At 41.9% G+C, this 18,846-nt stretch overlaps 4 protein-coding genes across 7 annotated transcripts; 3 read left to right on the top strand and 1 right to left on the bottom strand.

Moving 5' to 3' along the window:
* The first annotated feature begins 1,270 nt into the window (after window positions 1-1,270).
* Window positions 1,271-5,443, top strand: dhrs7ca (dehydrogenase/reductase (SDR family) member 7Ca). 3 transcript variants are annotated; one of them, XM_029508941.1, is made up of 8 exons: window positions 1,271-1,369; window positions 2,293-2,374; window positions 3,270-3,435; window positions 3,510-3,619; window positions 3,690-3,900; window positions 3,985-4,077; window positions 4,692-4,847; window positions 4,983-5,443. In XM_029508941.1, the coding sequence occupies exons 2-8, from the start codon at window positions 2,321-2,323 to the stop codon at window positions 5,186-5,188; spliced, it is 996 nt and encodes a 331-aa protein (XP_029364801.1). In that variant the 5' UTR covers window positions 1,271-1,369; window positions 2,293-2,320; the 3' UTR covers window positions 5,189-5,443. The 3 variants fall into 3 exon arrangements, with proteins under 3 accessions (XP_029364801.1, XP_029364800.1, XP_029364802.1); XM_029508940.1 differs by having other exon boundaries at window positions 3,510-3,622; XM_029508942.1 differs by lacking the exon at window positions 2,293-2,374 and having other exon boundaries at window positions 1,272-1,369; window positions 3,510-3,622.
* Window positions 5,444-5,680: 237 nt separating this feature from the next.
* On the top strand, window positions 5,681-7,099 carry LOC115047864 (protein NATD1-like). Of its 2 annotated transcripts, XM_029509068.1 has the most exons (3): window positions 5,681-5,881; window positions 6,234-6,352; window positions 6,417-7,099. In XM_029509068.1, the coding sequence occupies exons 1-3, from the start codon at window positions 5,710-5,712 to the stop codon at window positions 6,531-6,533; spliced, it is 408 nt and encodes a 135-aa protein (XP_029364928.1). In that variant the 5' UTR covers window positions 5,681-5,709; the 3' UTR covers window positions 6,534-7,099. The 2 variants fall into 2 exon arrangements, with proteins under 2 accessions (XP_029364928.1, XP_029364927.1); XM_029509067.1 differs by having other exon boundaries at window positions 6,234-6,550.
* A 1,439-nt stretch (window positions 7,100-8,538) lies between these two features.
* On the bottom strand, window positions 8,539-12,525 carry gsg1l2a (gsg1-like 2a). Its single transcript, XM_029509083.1, has 5 exons — window positions 12,222-12,525; window positions 11,583-11,630; window positions 11,119-11,271; window positions 9,567-9,678; window positions 8,539-8,869 (listed from the first exon to the last, which is right to left on the bottom strand). The coding sequence occupies exons 1-5, from the start codon at window positions 12,523-12,525 to the stop codon at window positions 8,575-8,577; spliced, it is 912 nt and encodes a 303-aa protein (XP_029364943.1). The 3' UTR covers window positions 8,539-8,574.
* Window positions 12,526-15,047: 2,522 nt separating this feature from the next.
* rcvrna (recoverin a) lies at window positions 15,048-16,350 on the top strand. The gene is made up of 3 exons (XM_029508821.1): window positions 15,048-15,428; window positions 16,024-16,135; window positions 16,232-16,350. Exons 1-3 carry the CDS (start codon window positions 15,048-15,050, stop codon window positions 16,348-16,350), a joined length of 612 nt encoding a protein of 203 aa, XP_029364681.1.
* Window positions 16,351-18,846: the final 2,496 nt, after the last annotated feature.

The following is an 18,846-nucleotide window of genomic DNA, read 5'->3' as shown; positions in this document are numbered from 1 at the left end:
ATCCGGTTAGAACCTTCAAAATAAAACCAGTTAGTTAGCCAGTTTATTTCCAAAAATAAAATCAGGACTGCTTTGGACAAAAAAACTGATTACAAAAGGAAACATGGAATATAAAATACTAAAAATATTTAATTTACGGATCTGAAAATAATAATCAGATTTTTCCTTTTGATTCTATAATGAGTATGAAAAACTCTTTGTCAGAATAACATTTTTTAACTTGACTCCTTCAGTCTGACTGCAGAATGAGAGAAATTGTTATTTTGAGCACTTTGACTTTACTTTAACACTCTCTGCAGCCAAGATTAGGTAATCTTTCATTGTGTTGTGTCTATTACTTAATGACAAAACAGTTGATGGATCATACAGAAAATAGAAATGAATAAAAATAACAAATACTTTGTTCACAGTTTCTTTAAAAGAATGGCAATCCGATGGAATGAAAAGAGCTGAATACACACAGAAACACAAACAGAGTCACAGTCAGGTTTTTATCTTATCAGTTTGTGCAGTTCGGTGAGTTAAAAGAACAACTTTGTTGTATGCAAAGTTTGGTGCATAACTTTGTACAATAACTGCAGGACCTTTAGGCTTTTATTGTGATAATGTCAACATCCGGTTTCCCTTTCAAACTTTTCCAACTTTATTGATAGAATTTTCGAGCCTGTTATTTCTTCTCTCTCTCTCTCTCTCTCTCACACACACACACACACACACACACTGAGTAGTATCAAGCTTTCTTCTCTTTATCACTAAAAATAAAATTAATTAACCGAATTCAGTTTATTCAAGCATTAAAAACATGGATGCACAGAAATGTGATGTACGCAAACACACCCAATACAGAAAAACTAAATGAATAACCTACAGTCACTATCAATCCGTCTGACACTTTTCTTGAAGAAATGATTAATGTTTTTATCCATAAAATATTTTTTTAAATTGTGAGAAATGCTCAACAATGTCCTTGTAACCTAGATTAACTGATGCTTGACCACAGAACACCTTTGTGGTCTTTATTTCTCACTTTAGGGCTCAGCCATCTCACCCCTGAGACCAAACTCCTCCTCAACACAAAGATCTACCAGTACATTTGTTATCTATTATTCACCTGAAGGATGCTGTACGGCAGCCAAGAGAAACACCTCGTTCAGCCCCCAACACCTGCCACCCTAAACATAACATGTTGACAACATACGTGGAAAATATCCGACTCAGCTGTGCTGCTATTAAAAGAGCTCAAATCCTGGAGTCTTTGTGCAGCAGGCGAGCTGGAGCTGAGTGGATGAGCTGCTGAGGCGAACAGCCACAGCTCCTCAGGAGACGAATTAAAGCTCCGTCCAGGATACCTGCAGAGGCCCAGGAGGCAGTAAGTGCTGGCAGCTACTTCATTTCTCGTAATATCGAGGTCGGATGACTCAGTCAGTCAGAAACAAGCTGCTCTTTGGCCAAACATGCCGAGACACTTGAGGGTTTTCACGCGTTGTTTTATTCTCTGATTTCATGCTGAATTATTGCAGCATAAAATAAGAAGTGATGTCATTTCCTTTGGGTTTTGTGGATGTATGGACTTGAATGAATGTAGCTGGTACTCTGACATTGAGCCTTTGTGGGAGATAGAGTGTCTATTTCTGGGGAAGTTTATATTTAGAAGGCTCCTCTCGCACAAACAGCTGCTGCTTGACGTGTTGAACTTTCACCAAAAGTTCATCGTACAAGAGGACAAGTGGAGCGATTACAAAGGACAGTTTTTCTGGGTCAGATGAGAACAAAAAATAATTAAAGACATTGTAACGCCCCATTCCTTCAACACAGGACCGGAACACACAAAGCAACAACAAACAACATGGCTGCATTTTTGTGTCTCTCTTGTGGCCTTTTGTCTGTTTCTGTTGTTTTGTTGCATCACTTTTTTGATGTTTAAAGTTTCTCTGTGGATGCTTTTTAAGATATTTAGTTAAAATTCTTTGTTTAGACTCTTTTGCTGTCATTTTCTATATTTGTACTGCTGTATCCATCTTCAGCATCTGTGCTCATCCAAAAATGTAAAAAATGGTCATAATATATAAGAATTAGAATAAAATGTTTATTTATATACTTTAATACACCTTTCTAAAGAAAAGCCTTTTAGATGTGAAAGATTAAAATGAATCAATTATGTTTGATCCATCAATTCATCCAAATCAATCAATGAAATCTTTCATTTTCATGATTTGTGAATTTGCCCTTTCATTTCATTTTACTTTCATATGTAAGAACATGGTTGAAATATCTTGTCTGTTTTTGTTTCAGAGTTGTAAGAATAAAGGTAGATTTAGAAATGGTTGTAGAAGGTGAGATGGATTCCAATGTTACAGAGCCGGAGAGCTTCTGGGTATGAAACAATCCTTCTTCTTGTGAATGACGCTTCATTAGAGCCTGAAAAGGTTTTTGACATCTCATCCCATCTCAGCTGCATCTGCACAAATAAGTCATCCGCCATCTAAACATGTTTACTTCCTGAAACAAAACCCTGCAGTGAGCCGCAGCAGTCCTGACGGTCGCTGTTTACAAAGGTTTTTGTTTATCTGTTTGTTTAAAGTCCTTTTAGCTTATTTGCTTTTTTTCCACCTCAGACACTCACTACTTAACCCCAATGAAGCTGCCATTAGCAGCTAGCTACATTAGCACAAACGGTATAAATATGAGAAACAGCTAGCCTGCTTCTGCTAGCACCTTTAATACTCACTGAATGACATTAAGACTTTACCAGCTGTCCCAGCAGAAAAGGGAAAGAGCCTAACTCTGCTAGTATCATTAAAAAAATAATCAAGAAATCAACATTTATGATGAATATGAACTAAAAGAACAAACGCTGGCTAGCTTGACTTAGGAACTTAGCAGAAACAGTCAAAACGAATTAGGCTGCTTCTGCTAGCATTAGCCAATTAACATGCACAGCAATTTAGAAGCTAAGTTAATTGGCTTAGATTTTTACAATAATAATATATAGTAATAGGAAGAAATTGTTTGTTTAAATTGTTGAAATGTGACTTTGATACTACTTTTTTTTATTTTATTTTTTTTACAAATGTTATTTAGCCTCCTGACTGGTGAGTTTCCAGTCTTTATGCTAAGCTAAGCTAACCAGCTGTAGCCTCATAGACACACATGAGTGGTATCAAAAAGCAAATAAGAGCATTTCCCAACATATTCGACTTTTTCTTTAACGTTTTACAGAAATATTTTTGTCCTTTTTGTGTATTAAATGTAAAAATAAACTCCTCCAGGAGATGGACCCGGCCTGGACCACCACGGTCCTCCTGGTGCCCTGTGTTGTTGTGCTGACTGCTGGATTCTTCTACCTCTACGAGTTCATTATTGGTCTGTTGTCCAAAACATCAGTTCGCAACAAGGTGGTGGTCATTACCGATGCTCTGTCTGGACTCGGAAAAGGTAAGAAAAGGCACATTTTCAGCATCTGGAAGTTAAATAATTCAACTTATTTGTTTTTCTGCTGGCTGAGGTAGAATGTGCAGGAGTGTTTCACAGAGGAGGAGCCAGGCTGATCCTCTGCGGGAAAAGTTGGGAGAAGCTTGAAGAACTTGCAGACGATTTGTCGAACACCTCGGATCCTGCAGTGGTAAGTGAGCAGCCACTGTTAGCAGCACAAACCGGACAGTTGTTGAAAATGTTCTTCTGCTCCTCAGACGTTTCCTCCTAAGCTGGTGCTGCTGGACTTTGGAGACATGGAGAGCATGCCTGAGGTCATCGTGGAGATCATGGACTGTTACGGCTGCCTGGATGTTCTCATCATCAACAGCAGCATGAAGGTCAAAGCTCCTGCACAGAACGTGTCTCTGGAGATCGACAAGCTGCTGATGGACAACAATTACTTTGGACCGGCCACGCTGGCCAAAGGTGGATGGAAACACCTGGTTTGGATCTGCAGCTGCAGAGGGAGGACAGCGTCTTCACATTTCCTCTGTTGTCTTTCTGTCTCAGGCGTCCTGCCCTCCATGATCTCGAGGAGAACCGGCCACCTGCTCCTGGTCAGCAGCATCCAGGGGAAACTAGCTGTTCCTTTTCGTGCCACATGTGAGTTTACAGGTCCAATATCTTATTTTCAGATCTAGTTCAGGAGCTGCATCCTTCTACATCCTGTCTGGTCGTGGCTGAACTGAAATGAGCCACTCTGATCTCTGTAGGATCTTCCTTTTTAAATGAGAGGTTTTTAGAGCCAAGTTGTACTGGGACCTGAAATCCTTTGGCGCCCCGTCTGGGGTTTTTATTTTTATTGCCGATGCAAAAGGGCGTCTTGGGAAAAGGTTGGACCACGAAGGATCCAACTGTTAGATTATTCTTTTTTTTTTATGAAAATATACATCCTCTGAATTTGGGACACAGCTTTTATTGCTAACTAAAAAACTTTAGCACGCCAAACAGGATGGCAAATGGAGTAATGCTTTGGGCAGATTGTGAAAACAGGCCTCTGATCTGACCTACATTGGACACCTGATTTACGTCTCTGTGGCTGTTTTGTCTCCTATTGTGGTGTTTCTTGTTTTGTTTTTTTTTTTTTTTTTTTTTGCCTCTTGTGATAATTTCCCAAGTGGAACTCATTTAATACGTGAAGTGTTTCCATGTTGAATTATAAGATGCTGCAGATGTGATATCTGTGAGATCTGAGCCGTGCTACTGTACCTTTTCAGATGCGGCATCCAAACATGCAGTCCAGGCCTTTTTTGACTGCCTGAGGGCCGAGGTGGAAGAGTACGGGATCTCCGTCAGCACCATCAACCACACCTTCATCAGCCGCTCTGCCTCTGAAAACACACACACCAACTCATCCAAATCCATCTGGTCATGTGAGTCGGGCCGAAGGTTCACGTAGAAATCACATATATATGCTGTATTTTCCTTTCAGGTCAGATAAATATTCAAAGGTATAAACAGGAGTGTTGTGTTATTTGTCTTGTGGCTCCTCACCTCCGTCTCTGCAGGGTTGTACACGAAGAAGCCCCTCGGCGTTTCTCCAGACGAGGCGACCTGTGAGATTATCAAGACTTTAAACAACAGGAGGAAGGAGGTGGTCATTGCTCCCTCACTCCCCAAAGCGGCCATCTACGCCAGATCCTTCTTTCCTAATGTTTTCTTCGCCGTGATGGCTGCCGGAGTGAAGAACGCTGCAGTAAAAGCCGTTCACTGAAACAACATGAGTGCAACTTTGATTTTCTGACATTTGTGAGGCGAAGCAATGAAAATGCTGCAGGTTGTTTGGATTTCTCATAAATCCACGTGGGCTGTGGCTCTTTGAGGCGTTGTATTGTTATTAAATTTATACTTACATGTAGAATTATGATTTTAAAGTGTGTAGCCTGTTTTGTCACATGTAGAGTTACGCATGCTTCTTTCGATTCCTCTTTACTCATTTCTATTTTAACAAATGTAAAAATGTGCACAATTTTCATAAACAGAACTTCATTCAGCTGAATTAATGAAATTTCTGACTGTTTTTACTTCTGAGTGGAGTTTCTAGCTGAAAGCAGAAAGGACATTTTCAGGAAACTGGATTCTGGAAAAACTTGATTTAAAGCCAGTTGTTGAACATGAACTCATGAATAACACAGCTTGCCCCCTGAGTATTGGGACAGGAAATGAGTCTGGAGAAGGTCAGAGGTCAGTTTGGATTTGTCTCCTCTCAGTGGACAGTCTGTAAATCACTCCCTCATGGTGGCAGACAGGGATCCGTCCTCCAACATGTTCCCCAGACTCACGGCTCTGACGCCCCGGCTCAGGGGGCTGCAGGTCGCCCTCAGCTCTGCCGGCTCCGGCTGCAGGTTCGCGGTGGACCACGACCGACAGAACCGGCGCTTCACAGTCCGTCCGGGCAGCGGGAGCGGTAAGGACGCCCCGCCGCCGCTGGAGCTCCGTGGCCCGCGGAGATCCGGCAGGAAAGCCCGGCGCCCGCCCGCGGCCTGCTGGATCGCAGCTCTGCGATGAATGAAACTATCCGTCCGTTTTAGTTTGTTTGCTGAATCCTGTGATGAACTGCAGCAGCGCAGATATCAACATTTCTATTTTTTATGATTTACTTCCACTCTCTTCCATGAATACTTTTTCGTGCCGCTTTGTCTGAGAAGTGTCAGTTTGTGTGTTCACACATGACCAGACGAATGCTGGTATTTTATCTGGATGATGGAAATGAAATTATTTGCCTCCAGCTGCTGCACGTCTGTTTATTGTGTCCACAGCGGCCCATGAATGTGCGGTGCTCAGCTACAGCTTCATCGGAGACAAAGAGGTGGATCTGATGTCCACCTATGTACCCGAGGCCCTCAGGGGCCAAGGGGTCGCTGCTCTGCTGTCACAGGTGAAGTCCATCCACGTTCCCCGTCCAGTAAAAGTTTCATTTCTGATTGAATGTGTTTTTACAGGCTGCCGTGGAGTTTCTGGTGGAAGGAAACCTGAAGGCTCGCGTCTCCTGTTGGTACATCCAGAAATACATGGAGGAGCATCCACAGCGGCATTTTAAAGACCTCATCATCAGCTGATCACAGATACCTCATCGTACGACCCCGGAGACCGAAGCAGGACGGAAAGCTACACCGTTTTTTTCTTGCTCTTTTGTTGGTCTGTATGTTAAATGTAAATTATTTGGAGCAAGATGTTCACATATTTAATCAAGCAATCATTTTTATATGCACTTTTTACCACAATTGTTGTAACTGTGATAGTAGAACTTTGTGTAATTGTTGTTAAAGGCGCTCATGTTTCTTGTGAATGTATAAATCAGTTTATCATCAACCAATTTACAGAGGCTGATTTTTTTTTTTTTAAACCTTGAAGGAAGCAAGAACAGACGAGTGCTGTCGAATCTGAAAGGGAACAATATAATATAAAATATAACATTAGTGTTAAATGTCCTTCATAAAGAAAGTCAACTTCTCTCAGCAGAGCTGCTGCTTCATGTGAAGGTAGGAAAGACTAAAAAAGTCGAATGTGAACTCACTGTGATGTCACTCAGTTTATAATCTGCTGTTTTGGATCTTTTTGTTTAAAATTTGTCTGTCAGTCATTTTTTTTAACCATATTTGGTACAATAAAACTGTAACCCCGCCCCTAACCCCGCTCCTCTTTCCTGGTCTGTTTCCGTCTAAATGGAACATCATTTAAAAAATGTTGGAAATCATGTTGGATTGAAGACTGCAAACTCAAGACTGAGACCATAAACTCATCAGGAAAACAGGAGTGATATTTTCCCATAGACTTCAGTCCAATCTCACATTTTTCTTTTTTTTTTTTAGATAGAATGGAAGTTTAACGCTCTTCTATAAACAGTCTGTTTGGAGTGACCAGTGGTGGGAAAGGTAGAATACATAAATGAATTAAAATCAGCCAATCAATAAAATATCAGAGCTGTTAGATTTTCCTGAAGGAAATGTAAAATTTCCATTTTCTGTTGTCTAAAAGCTTCAATATTCTTCTGTAACATAATTAAATGGAAAAAAAGACCCACAACACAAACAGACTGTGTCCCAAAAATCACAAGATTACATCACAACTGCTGCAAACACAAAAACCGCGTGGTAAGAAAGTGAAATGTTTCTTTAGCCTCACCACGAGCCGCCGCCTCAGATGAAATGAGCACAGCACACCTTCAACTCTCGCCACCTAAAAAAGATTATGGAACAAGAAGGACGGCGTCCGGTCGGCTGTGGAGGGGGGGGCCGGGGCCCGGGGGGTCAAACGGTGCCTTCAGGAGCAACCACCAGGGGGGATATTAGATGTAGAGTGCAAAACCAATAAATTAAAAACAAGCTGATGTTTTATTGTCTTAAACTTTGTGATGAAACAAAAGTCCAGTCCTGTATTTTCTGCTCCAACAGATGTCAGTCTTACTCTGTTCAACTTCCCTTCAGTCCGTGTTTGGAGTCATCAGAGCTGAAACAAAGTGAGGAAACATAAAAACAAGCTTCCTGATTTACATCTGAACTGTTGTTAACAGAAGTGGAGCCTTGCTGACATTTCCAAACCTTTAAAGTTTATTCAGTCTGGTTTTTAATAATATTGTTTTCATTCACTTTTTTGGTAATTGAATTATATTTTTTGTTGTTTCGGTGCCCTTGGTGGCCAAATTAAGTCTTATTTGTGATGCTGAGGATGTTTTACGGTTAGGTTGTTCCATACACATTAGTAAACTGCAGTCCCTCCCACCACGTGACCTATGAGCGACAGATCAAAGGTCAAAGGTCACCTCGGCTGATACAGAAGAAGGGTCTGTCCTGCTGCCTGCACGTGGCCTCAGCTCAGTGCGAAGGCGGTGCAGTCGCAGCTCTCCTCCCTCCTCCTACAAACAATGTTGCACGGAAGGATGTGATGAAAAGCATGTTGGGTCGGAGCGGACCATGTATCATTATTTTCCAGAAAAAGATTCTGGACTCTGCTGTCTCAGACACACATTAGATGTGTGTCAGAGGAGGAAACAAACACACCCTGCCCTGAATTAGAAATTTAAATCCTAGAACAAGAGTCAATCAGGCCTGAAAAAGGATCCAGCTGTGTGCGGGGGAAAAAGGGACAGCGGCTCCATTTTTAGCAGTACGCCTCTCCTTGTGGTTCTGGGACGTGGTCCATCTCCACCACGTACGTGGCTCCTGTGGGCGGCTTGTGGCCGTTGGCTGGCAGTTCTAGCAGCGCCTCAGCGTCGGCCGTCAGGTACATGTCCCACATCCGCTCGGGAAGGTCCAGCTCCATCATGTTCTGCTTGACCATCAGGCTCTTCTCGATGTTCCGCCGCTTGTACTTGAACTCTATGATGGTCTTGGTGTACCTGTTCAGCGCCGTCACCGCAGAGCCCATGCAGGTGCCGAAGGAGCCCCACGCTAATCTGAGCAGAAAAGAGCCAGAAGAAGGTCTTCATGCAGCTGCTGGGTAAAATAAAACTCCCTGTTTCCCGTTAACTCTGTCATTTTATCCCACACTGCTGGCTGGGTCGCACTTCAGCCGTGGGGTCCAGCAGTGCTCAGCAATAATCCAACATGAAGATGATCTGTGAGGATCATTAAACTGAATAAACGAGGAAACTAACAAACATCTCAATTCAGCCACGACACTAAAAACTACACGACAACAGTTTGAGCTTATTGTGCCTTTTTGGTCCTCGCTGAGTATTTGAGCTCGTAACTACATAAAAATTGAATCAACTGACTATTTTGGCCAAATCCGGCTCCTATAAAATGATAAAACGAAGGACCCTGATGGAAGACGGTTCCTCCAGCTGCTCACAGTCCTGGATTGTACCGCTGAGGGCCTCAGACCTGTCCTGCTGTTCGGTTTGTGTTTGACTTGGACAGTGGGAGCCGCTAAGCCGGGCTTACTACTGTTAACACTGAGACGTTAATCATAGTTCATGTTATTTCAGCACCTGCTGAGTCTCTGGCAGCTCTCACACACTTCATCTGCGTTCTCTCACCGGACGAGCGGACGAGCGGGGGGGTCTGACATTCAACAGCATTAACCGCTGTGACTCCAGATGTGCAAACAGCAACTTCATGGACCGGTCAGAATGAAATCACAGCACTTACACATAAGACCAGCTGTAGTCCCAGGTCTTGGGCCTCCAGTCCTCTGGTCCCATTGCGACAGCTAGCTGGAATATGGTGGTAAACATCATGTGGGCCACCATCCCACAAAGGCCTGAGGACGAGAGCACATCTGTGTATTTTCTGCAGTGAAACGTACACAGAAATCCTCTTTACTTTCATTACATGTACTCCAACAACACATTTTAACAAAAAGGATCCTGCAGCAACAGCAAATTCATCAGAGCTCTTAACATCAGCGTTTAGGAAACTTTGTCTCAGTAAACTGAATTTATGAATATTTGCAGAATACTAAGAGCCGGAGTGAGAACTTTAAAGAACAAATATTCTCTGACAGTTTGAGCCTGAAAGGAGCTTTTATCTTTTATCTTCAGTCCCTAAACAAGCTGTGGGTGAGGTGAGCCGGCCGTGGCTCTCCCTTATCTCCCTTCTCCATCCCGGCCCTCCCTCATCCAGCAGTCTGCCCCATCCATCCACAGCTGCTTTTCTTGGGATTAACTCCTAACAACAGGGGGGGATGGGGGAGTGGAGGGAGGAGGGGGCATCAATGAGGAAGCTCCTCTGGTCAGGTCTTGGCACGGCCCAAAACCGCTGCCCCCCGGCTCCAATCCGATTAGTCCACATACCAGAAAATCCTCCGAGGCAGCGAGGGGACAAAGTACAGTTGACTGTTTGCTCACTGGTGCTGCCTGACCTGCTGCCCCCTCCTCTGCTCTCTGACGGCAAAGTTCTCACCACGTAAAACACGTCTTACTCTCAAGAGAGCAGGTTTCTTTTTGTCTTCTGATACGGCATCCTGTCGTTTTGCTTTCATTTATTGTCTACAGATATTCACAATAATTATGGGGCTATGAGAACATGGATCTTATCGGAAAAATAAGAAATAAATATTCTTGGCTTTAATGTACAGGTCTAACATAAAGTGTCTCTTAAACGGATGTTACCATCTGGATTCGTCGAGTGAAACTCTCTCCTGTCTCTCCTGTAAACAATGAAATTATCTCTGGCCACAGGATGTGATCTGTGATAAATGAATAGATTGCACGTTTAGGTTCAGGTAAAAGATGCTAACTGTGCTGAGTTTCTTTCTTTAACTCTGTTTTACCTGTCACCTGGACCCAGCAGGTGGTGGGCGGGGCCTAAATCCTGATCTGTAATTTTCCATGAGGACAGTACGGTAGGTAAACTTCCAGCCTTCCAGCCAGTTTAATTATCAGTGCACAAAAAGAAAGTCTAACCCCCAGTTTCCAAAATGCGGTGTAATTTAAGATCTCCCATAATTCATTTGGTTGCGTTCATTGAAAACTGCAGGTACTTTACTTGGACACCTGTTGGCGAATATGACCGTAGAAAGTAGAGCTGACGGTTAAATGTGAAACAACCAGAAACTGCACTTCTCTGACCTAAACCAGCCAGATTATTTCTGCCTCACAGCTACGTTTATCTAACTGTAGCTCCACGGGATTTCTTCTTCACAGTGGGAGGATGTCAGCATCAGCTGCTGTCATTTAAAAACATAAAATAAAACAGTTACCTGACAGGGCGGTGCACAAGGCGGCGAAGGCACTGAGCTTCAGTTTGTTCATGATACTGAAGCAGGGACACTGCTCCAGGGTCATCAGAGCCCCCCCAGTGAAGAGCAGGGTGAGGTACAGACTCTCCGCCACAATACACAACCACAAGACTCCTGGAAACACGAAACAGACGGAGGGAGGGAGGGTGATGGGAATTGAGTTGTGTTGTCCTGATAATGATTCCGTGTTCAGGTTCTGTGTTTTGGCTATCTGTTTTCATACAGGCTGGCATTCACAGTCACAGAGGAAGTACTAAAGTGTTCTGCTTTCTGCTAAAGAGAAATCAGGAAACAGATATTCTGGTGTTGATGACTGACCGTTGAAGGCAAAATGAATAATACGATTTGAGGTTCCACCAAAAGTGTTTGCTCGGCTCACAGTTTCACTTTAAAGAAGAAAACTCAGCCTCAGTCTTTTTACCAACCTCGTTCATGCTCTGGTGCGATCTCTGAGAAGTCTCGACAGTCGAACCCTGTGGAAAAAACAAAACAGTGAAATGAAGTCACCGTATTTCCAGGTTTAATGAGCTTCTGCATTAGATGCTTATTAGCTCTGAGACAGACACGAGAGAAAACAGCTGGAGATGTGACATGATTTCATCAGACCAGACTTGAAGTATTGTGATGAAACAGGTCTCTTTGGGTGAGATACTGCACCTGATGGCAGCTTCATCAGTCTTTGGGTTTGGACAGCGTTTCAAAGCACTTTAGAGCAGATGAGAAACGCGATATGTCACTGCAGTGGTGTGACCTTTTGGAGTCGGTCCTCTGGTTTCCCTGAAGAACTGGTTTTCATGTGCGGGTCGGACAATTTCAATTCCCTGCAAATCCTGATAAAAACTTATTTTGCTCAGTCTCATCACCGGAGCTTATGAAATCAAATGGGACGGCTTGCATGCAACGTTTGGAGAAATGATTTTAATCTGGTTCTGACTCACAGTAGCTTTGCTATCGATGTTAAAGACGTAATCTTACAAAAACTCCAGTTTGATGAATATGAATGGTGCGTTTGGCGTTTCCAGATTTAGGTGAGTGCTGAAGCTTTCATGAGTTATTGGTCTTACCGTTCATGTCGGCGGCCTGCTCACAGGAGAAAAAGATGCCTGTGTGGAACTTCCTCAACAGGAACTTCTCCTCCCCGGTCTCAAAGATGTACTGCACCAGCCGGGTGTCGTTGATGTTGGAGCTGTTGAAGCGGATGCAGAACCACTGCTTCACTTTCACCGGCGGTCCCGTGCAGAAGGGCTTGGCCACCTTCCTGGTCCCCTCGCACCAGTAGCTGGTGGTCACCGCTGATAAGGCAAAGGCAAACGCCACAAAGTTGAGGGTGAGCGCCAGAGAAGCCCGCCGCCCGTGCTCTAGCCTCATGGTCGAGGCCAGGCCAAAAAGGAGATGAAATGAAAAGGCAACTAATCCTGGCTTTCAATATGTAGCCACCGTGTTTGGCCTCCAGGCAGATATATCAAATCTTCATAATCTTGTTGCCCTTGGGGCTGCTTGGGTGAGACTTGTGTATATTCCTCTGCTGGCTCTAATGAAAAGCTGCCACCTTGATTCACGGCCTCATTCTCTCCACGTCCAGAAATACAATGGACACCCATGGCAGCCCAACGGCTCTTTGTTTCCCTCTGCATCATTTCAGATCTTTCACTCTCTGCTGCCTCTCCGAGCCCATCGCTCCTCCCCTCCTACAAATCTTTGCCTGGAATATTATCCATTACAAATGGCAAATTATATTCCAGACTTGCTTTGAGCATATTAATAAGAAAAAAGATTACTATGGTCTTATATTATAATCCAGGACAAGGCTCTTCCTGCTCACATTTGCCCTGATTTTTCTGCATTTCATGTCCAAGCCTATCTGTAAGTAATTGCAGCCACAAGCAGAAGATCAACTGCCTGCCTCACAGTCTGTGACCCGTGACATAATGTGCACCGTCTCGTATGAAAATCCATCCATAATGTGTGTGTACATGCAGTGCAAATCTCTTCACATCTAATAGCCTGCTGACTGTGAAAATGAAGACAAATCACTTACAGAAGTGTGTGGAGGAGATGACAGATGTCAGCAGAAAAGACCTGCTACCTTCACTCGCTATAATTTTCCATCATGCCATTAAATGTGCCATAAAACGCTGCAGTTCAGGCTCTCAGTCACCTTTGGATTGATCTGGAATTCACAACGGGGACTTTGGGAGTCATTTTTAAAAGCTTTGGTCTTTGGTGCTGGGAAAGGCTGCAGACTCGTGTCAGCTGGAACATAAAACATCAATCACATCAACCTTGTCATGTTTCCTACACCAAATCCCAAATACACTGAACGAACAGGTTGGATGAGTCACGCAAACTGAAACATCAAAGTTAACGATGCGGTCCTCCTGGATTATTTCGATTTAAGCAAAACAAAACACAGATCAGAATTCATGTAGCTGCAATTTCTTTTAAACAGCCGTTGTTTTGACTTATGAGTCCATAATTGTGGGCCAAATATTATTGCAACATGTAGAATATATACAATAACATCTGCCTTATTCAAGAACTTTGCAAGTTACAGTGATATATAATAAAGTTAATAGTTAGACAGCAGTGTGATTGCAGTGAATACAAAGATTATTCTGGAATAAAAACCTGCAGCATTACATGTGATGAAGTATTTCATTTTTAACATAAGAAATGCGACTGGCAGATGTGATGCCTCAGTGTTCTTTTCCCCGAGACAGAGACGCTGCACGATTTTACAACGAAACTTAAATGCTGCACGATTACGTAAAAGCATACAATAATATTAAAAGAGTCCGGACTGAGTTCAAATCTGATTTGGACGCTCCCAGATTACATTTCATAAAGTCTCACTTATTAAAACTCCCAATTGGATTAAAATCACTGATAGATTTCTGCAGATTACAATACAGATACAGTTCCAATATCCATCTCACATTGTCTGACAATACGATGGGAAATATTTTGTCTTCAAGGTGCTCAACAAAACAACAGCAACGAGACCAGCTCCAACAGGTCACGGAAAAACAACAACAAAAATAAATTACTCATGATCATACTGAACAATACCTTCGAACATCGTATCCTAAATTTAAATGAATGAAAAACATGAAATATCAGTTTAAAGCAAGTTACATGTCAAATAAAATAAACTCTTTCTATCAAAGATAAAAAGAAGTTGAGGCTGTTTATTATGGAAGGGCAAGATAAATCTATTTCAGATGATTTGGCAGGAAAACGGTACACTGTAATAAAAGATGGACCAATGTAGGAAAAAAAACAATACAATGCCATCCAATGAGATTAAAGCAGCTTCAGTCAAATCAGGAAACGTGGTCCATTTCCGGCTTCAGGTCTGATTTCACAGGCTCGTGTTGCTTCTTTAATTACCTTCACCGCTGCTGTTTTGGCAGCAGCAGATGGGTTTGTAATCTAGCCTGAGATTCCCACACTGCAGACCTGGATTATCTCGTCTCATTGTGGTGGATGACATCTATCTATATCTGTATTTTGGTTATTCTAACCACCACTCACATTGGCTTTTTTAGATGTTAGTTTAGTCCCAAAATAAAATAGTTTCATTATCATTACATCTGGCATATGAAATTGTCATCGAAGCAAAAATGTTGTGAAGTGTTTGAAAGGTCTGCAGATGTTGACCTTTAAAGCGTTATCCACCTGTTGTGTTTAATCTGCTGTTTATACCGCCAGTACAGTAAAACTGTGTCCAAGTGGGGTGACGTGGTTATCCCCTTAATCTTCATGACAGCTGTCTGGATTTAGGTAGTGATGACCATAATCTCATTTGGCACCTTGAGGGGCCGCCACGGTGAACACAAGGGAGAGCAACGCGAAGGAAACACCGGAGATAGAGAAAGTTTCTGAGCAGGATGGGAAACAATAAGAGCAGCGCTTTGTCGAAGGAGCTCCTGGAGGATCTGAAGTCCAACACAAAATACTCCGAGGCCGAGCTCTGCACTTGGTACCAGTCTTTCCTGAAGGAGTGTCCCACCGGGAAGATCAGCAAGGAGCAGTTTGAGGGTATCTACGCCAGCTTCTTCCCAAACGCAGACCCCACGGCGTACGCGCGGCATGTGTTCAGGAGCTTTGACACCAACTCAGACGGCACTTTGGACTTTAAGGAGTACATCGTCGCTCTGCATCTCACCTCAGGGGGGAAGACACTGCAGAAGCTGGAGTGGGCCTTCGCTCTGTACGACGTGGATGGGAACGGAACCATCAGCAAAAACGAAGTCCAGGAGATCGTCAGGGTACTTTCACCTTCTTCTCTAATTATGCTGGTGCACAAAACAGGCCTGCAACACACAGAAGCATCATTAATAACTTTAGTCTTCCATTAGGGCCTCAATCCAACTGACATTTTAAAACATCCAACATTACGTATGGTTCAAAAATTGTGTGGCAATAATTTCTGTAAACATCTTTATACATAAGCAAGTTGGACTGTGAGGGTGAGTAATGAGTCATTAATGCTGCACACTCCTGTTTGTGATGATGAAATCTTTACAGAGTAGAAAATTATACATTTATAGAGAATCAGGTAAAGGCTGCAATTAAAGCAATTATCTGAATAATGTTGTTTATAAAAAGTCTCTGAGTCTGCAGCCCATCCGTTTCTCAGACTGTAATCTTTTATTGCTTTTTAGCCAAACAAACAACACGATAAATGAAAGCAGACAAAAGCTGTAAATTACCAACATCTTTAGTCTATAAATCAAATCTTAGCTGGTTAACTGGTTATCAATGGATGATAAACTGAAGCTATTATAAAGTACTATTTGTGTATTTTATGAGTGAAGTTCAGCATAAAGAACTAAACATGTTTGCTGACTGACTTCCATGCAGTCAATATTCAACATGATTCCTACTGACGACCAGAAGAATCTCCCCGAGGATGAAAACACACCGGAAAAGAGAGCTGAAAAAATCTGGGAGTTCTTTGGAAAGAAGGATAACGGTAATTCTCAACCCATTATCTCCTTCACAACACCATCAAGCCTTTTTAATACTGTCCTTATGTCTCTTTATTTACTCTGCTGTTGTCCTTTCACAGATAAAATTTCAGAAGGTGAATTCATTCAGGGGGTGATGGACAACAAGGACATTTTGAGGTTGATACAATATGATGAACCTCAGAAAATTAAAGACAAGCTGAAAGAGAAGAAACAATAGCCTCCGTGAAAAATCCCTCCATGTTGTGTTAAGACTGTTTTCTTTTTCCATTCCTACATGATTCATCTTTCCCGTTTTTGTTTTTGGCCTCAATAGCCAAAAAATGCTGTTTTTTCTCTGTGTACCCTAAAAGTTGGAGATTTAACGTCTGAATTTAAACCTGTTTGCACACATATATATCATTAGGCAACATTTGCTCAAAATTAAGTTTATACTTGATTTTTTTTTTACATTTTTACAAGATGCAGGCCATTCTTCCATATATCTCTTCTACATAAGATAGAAACTCAGACTAAGAGATACAAACAAATTCAGCTGAGCGCTAAACAGCAAACATATGAAATAACACAAAAAGTGACATGATTTCAATTAGCTGCATTTATGTATGAATATATCTGATTAAATATTTATTCGTTAAACTGCCTCATTAACGTTGATGGTTTTCTGGGAATCAGTGAAAGTCAAAATAACAAAATAACACCACACTGACTGCACTCAGATCTAGTAAGACATAATGCTAATACTTTTTTCTGTTTCCTGTTTTGATGTCTGAACCAGAAGATAAATCTTATGAACTGAGGGAGTAAATAGAAAGAAACACAGACTAGCTTCCGTCTCTGTAGCTTCTGACTCCAGCTGATGTCATGTCTTTAAATATCACATATTTAAATCTATTTGATGTATTAAATGTTTATCTAAATAGCAAATGACTTTATGATGCAGCTTGCAACAGAAAAAGAGCATATTCTCTTTGAAGATTAAGTGTTTTTGACACAATCTGAATATTTTTGTCACAAATATCAGGATTAAAACTGGTATAATTTATGTTTTACACATTTTGTATGTTTCAGGTGTCTGTGTTTACCTCTCTTTGACTTTGCAGGGCAGTAAAGGGCTCGATATCCCAACTTTACATCCAAAACTTTGGCTAACTCTAACCCGTAATCGTGACCCTTTCCACCTGCCATCCTCTGTGTCCACCAACAACCAATTTATTCGCTCACACCTGGCAGCATGGCAACACGTTTTCTTCCACTCCGCTCGGATTCATTCATTAGGCTGATGGCAGGAAAGTCAGACGGAGAGCTCCTTATGAGGGGAATTAGGCTCAGGTTAACAATCCGCCTGTTTCAGACAATCCTATTAGGAGCTGAAGGTCAGTCGAGACAAACCTCCTTACTCGAGTGTCCCGTTGGGACTTAAGTGGTTTGGTGCAGGGAAGAATTCACTCCTGGACAGTTTGTGTACTTCACAACGTCCACGTTACAATTTCTGTTTTTCATCATAAATACTTTGAGTGATAACGAGTGCGTCAGCGTACTGATTAGGAATTTTATACAATACATATATATTCACAAAACTGGCCTTCAAAGTTCTGTTTGACAATCATTTCAGTCTCCTGTCTGACAGCCTGTTTAAGCGATACACCTATATTTAACATAGTAATAATTTAATTTCTGCCATGGTTCTTTAAGGTGAAATTTCCCATCCTTTTCTGTCCCTGCATCTTTATTTAAAAATGTCATTTTAAATACCACAAAGAGAAATGTGATTAAACAAGTCGTACCAATGTCACACTGTTGTGTCCTGTGTTTGCGTTAGAAAGCACAAAATATTAGATACTTAAAATTTACAATGGAATAGAAATTTTTTGAGTCAGCTGGAAAAATTTCCTTGAAAGCCAAAAACACTCACTGCATCTAAACATCAGAGCTCACAGAAAAAGGAAATAACGCTGATTATCTTTTAGACAATATTCAGATTCAACAATGTGTCGGCCGCTCTTTTTAACGGGCAGATGATTTTCCATCTGCTTGTGCTTAAATGTTTCAGTTTTGGAAAGAGTCCACGCTGACTCAGTGCCCATCCAGTCTGGATCTCTGGACTGGATCCAGCATTTGATAAGCACGTAAGGCAAAAGGTCAAAATGTGTGTGTGTGTGTGTGTGAACGTACCACCATGTAAGAGCCTTCACCTCCCAGCACAGTTATATAATAACACACCGTTACATTTGCTTTCCAAAGAGGAGATTTATTTTGGACTCTGCATTCCACAGTACACCGTCTGGACAGGTCACCTATGATCAAACATTCTTAAAACATCAGGAACATCGGATTGAATGCACATCATGAAAATGTTCACCACAGAGGGGCAGTCAACTCAGTCGTTACGTCATCATGAAACTGTTGTGTCTTGTCAAGAACATTTAGTTGGAACATAATAACATCTTACATTTAGTGCACAACACTGACACACTGATTAAAACCTCTACAACAGATATGCTGTTTAAAAACCATCTGGGTTAAAACTGAAATTCTGAATCCATCCGATTCTAACAAACATTTGTTTTTTTCTTTTAAGAAAATGAATTATCAGTGTGCTGGCAAGAAGGCAGGTCAGCAGTTGTTTATTTTTTCACATTTTTTTGGTTTTTTCTCATGCCTTGCAGCTGGATTAAGATCAACAACTAAAGCAAATGTTGTTTGGTCACCTTTA

The sequence above is a fragment of the Echeneis naucrates genome, chromosome 8 (assembly GCF_900963305.1).
Source record: "Echeneis naucrates chromosome 8, fEcheNa1.1, whole genome shotgun sequence".
Classification (NCBI taxonomy): Eukaryota; Metazoa; Chordata; class Actinopteri; order Carangiformes; family Echeneidae; genus Echeneis; species Echeneis naucrates.
This window is presented reverse-complemented; position numbering and strand designations above follow the sequence as displayed.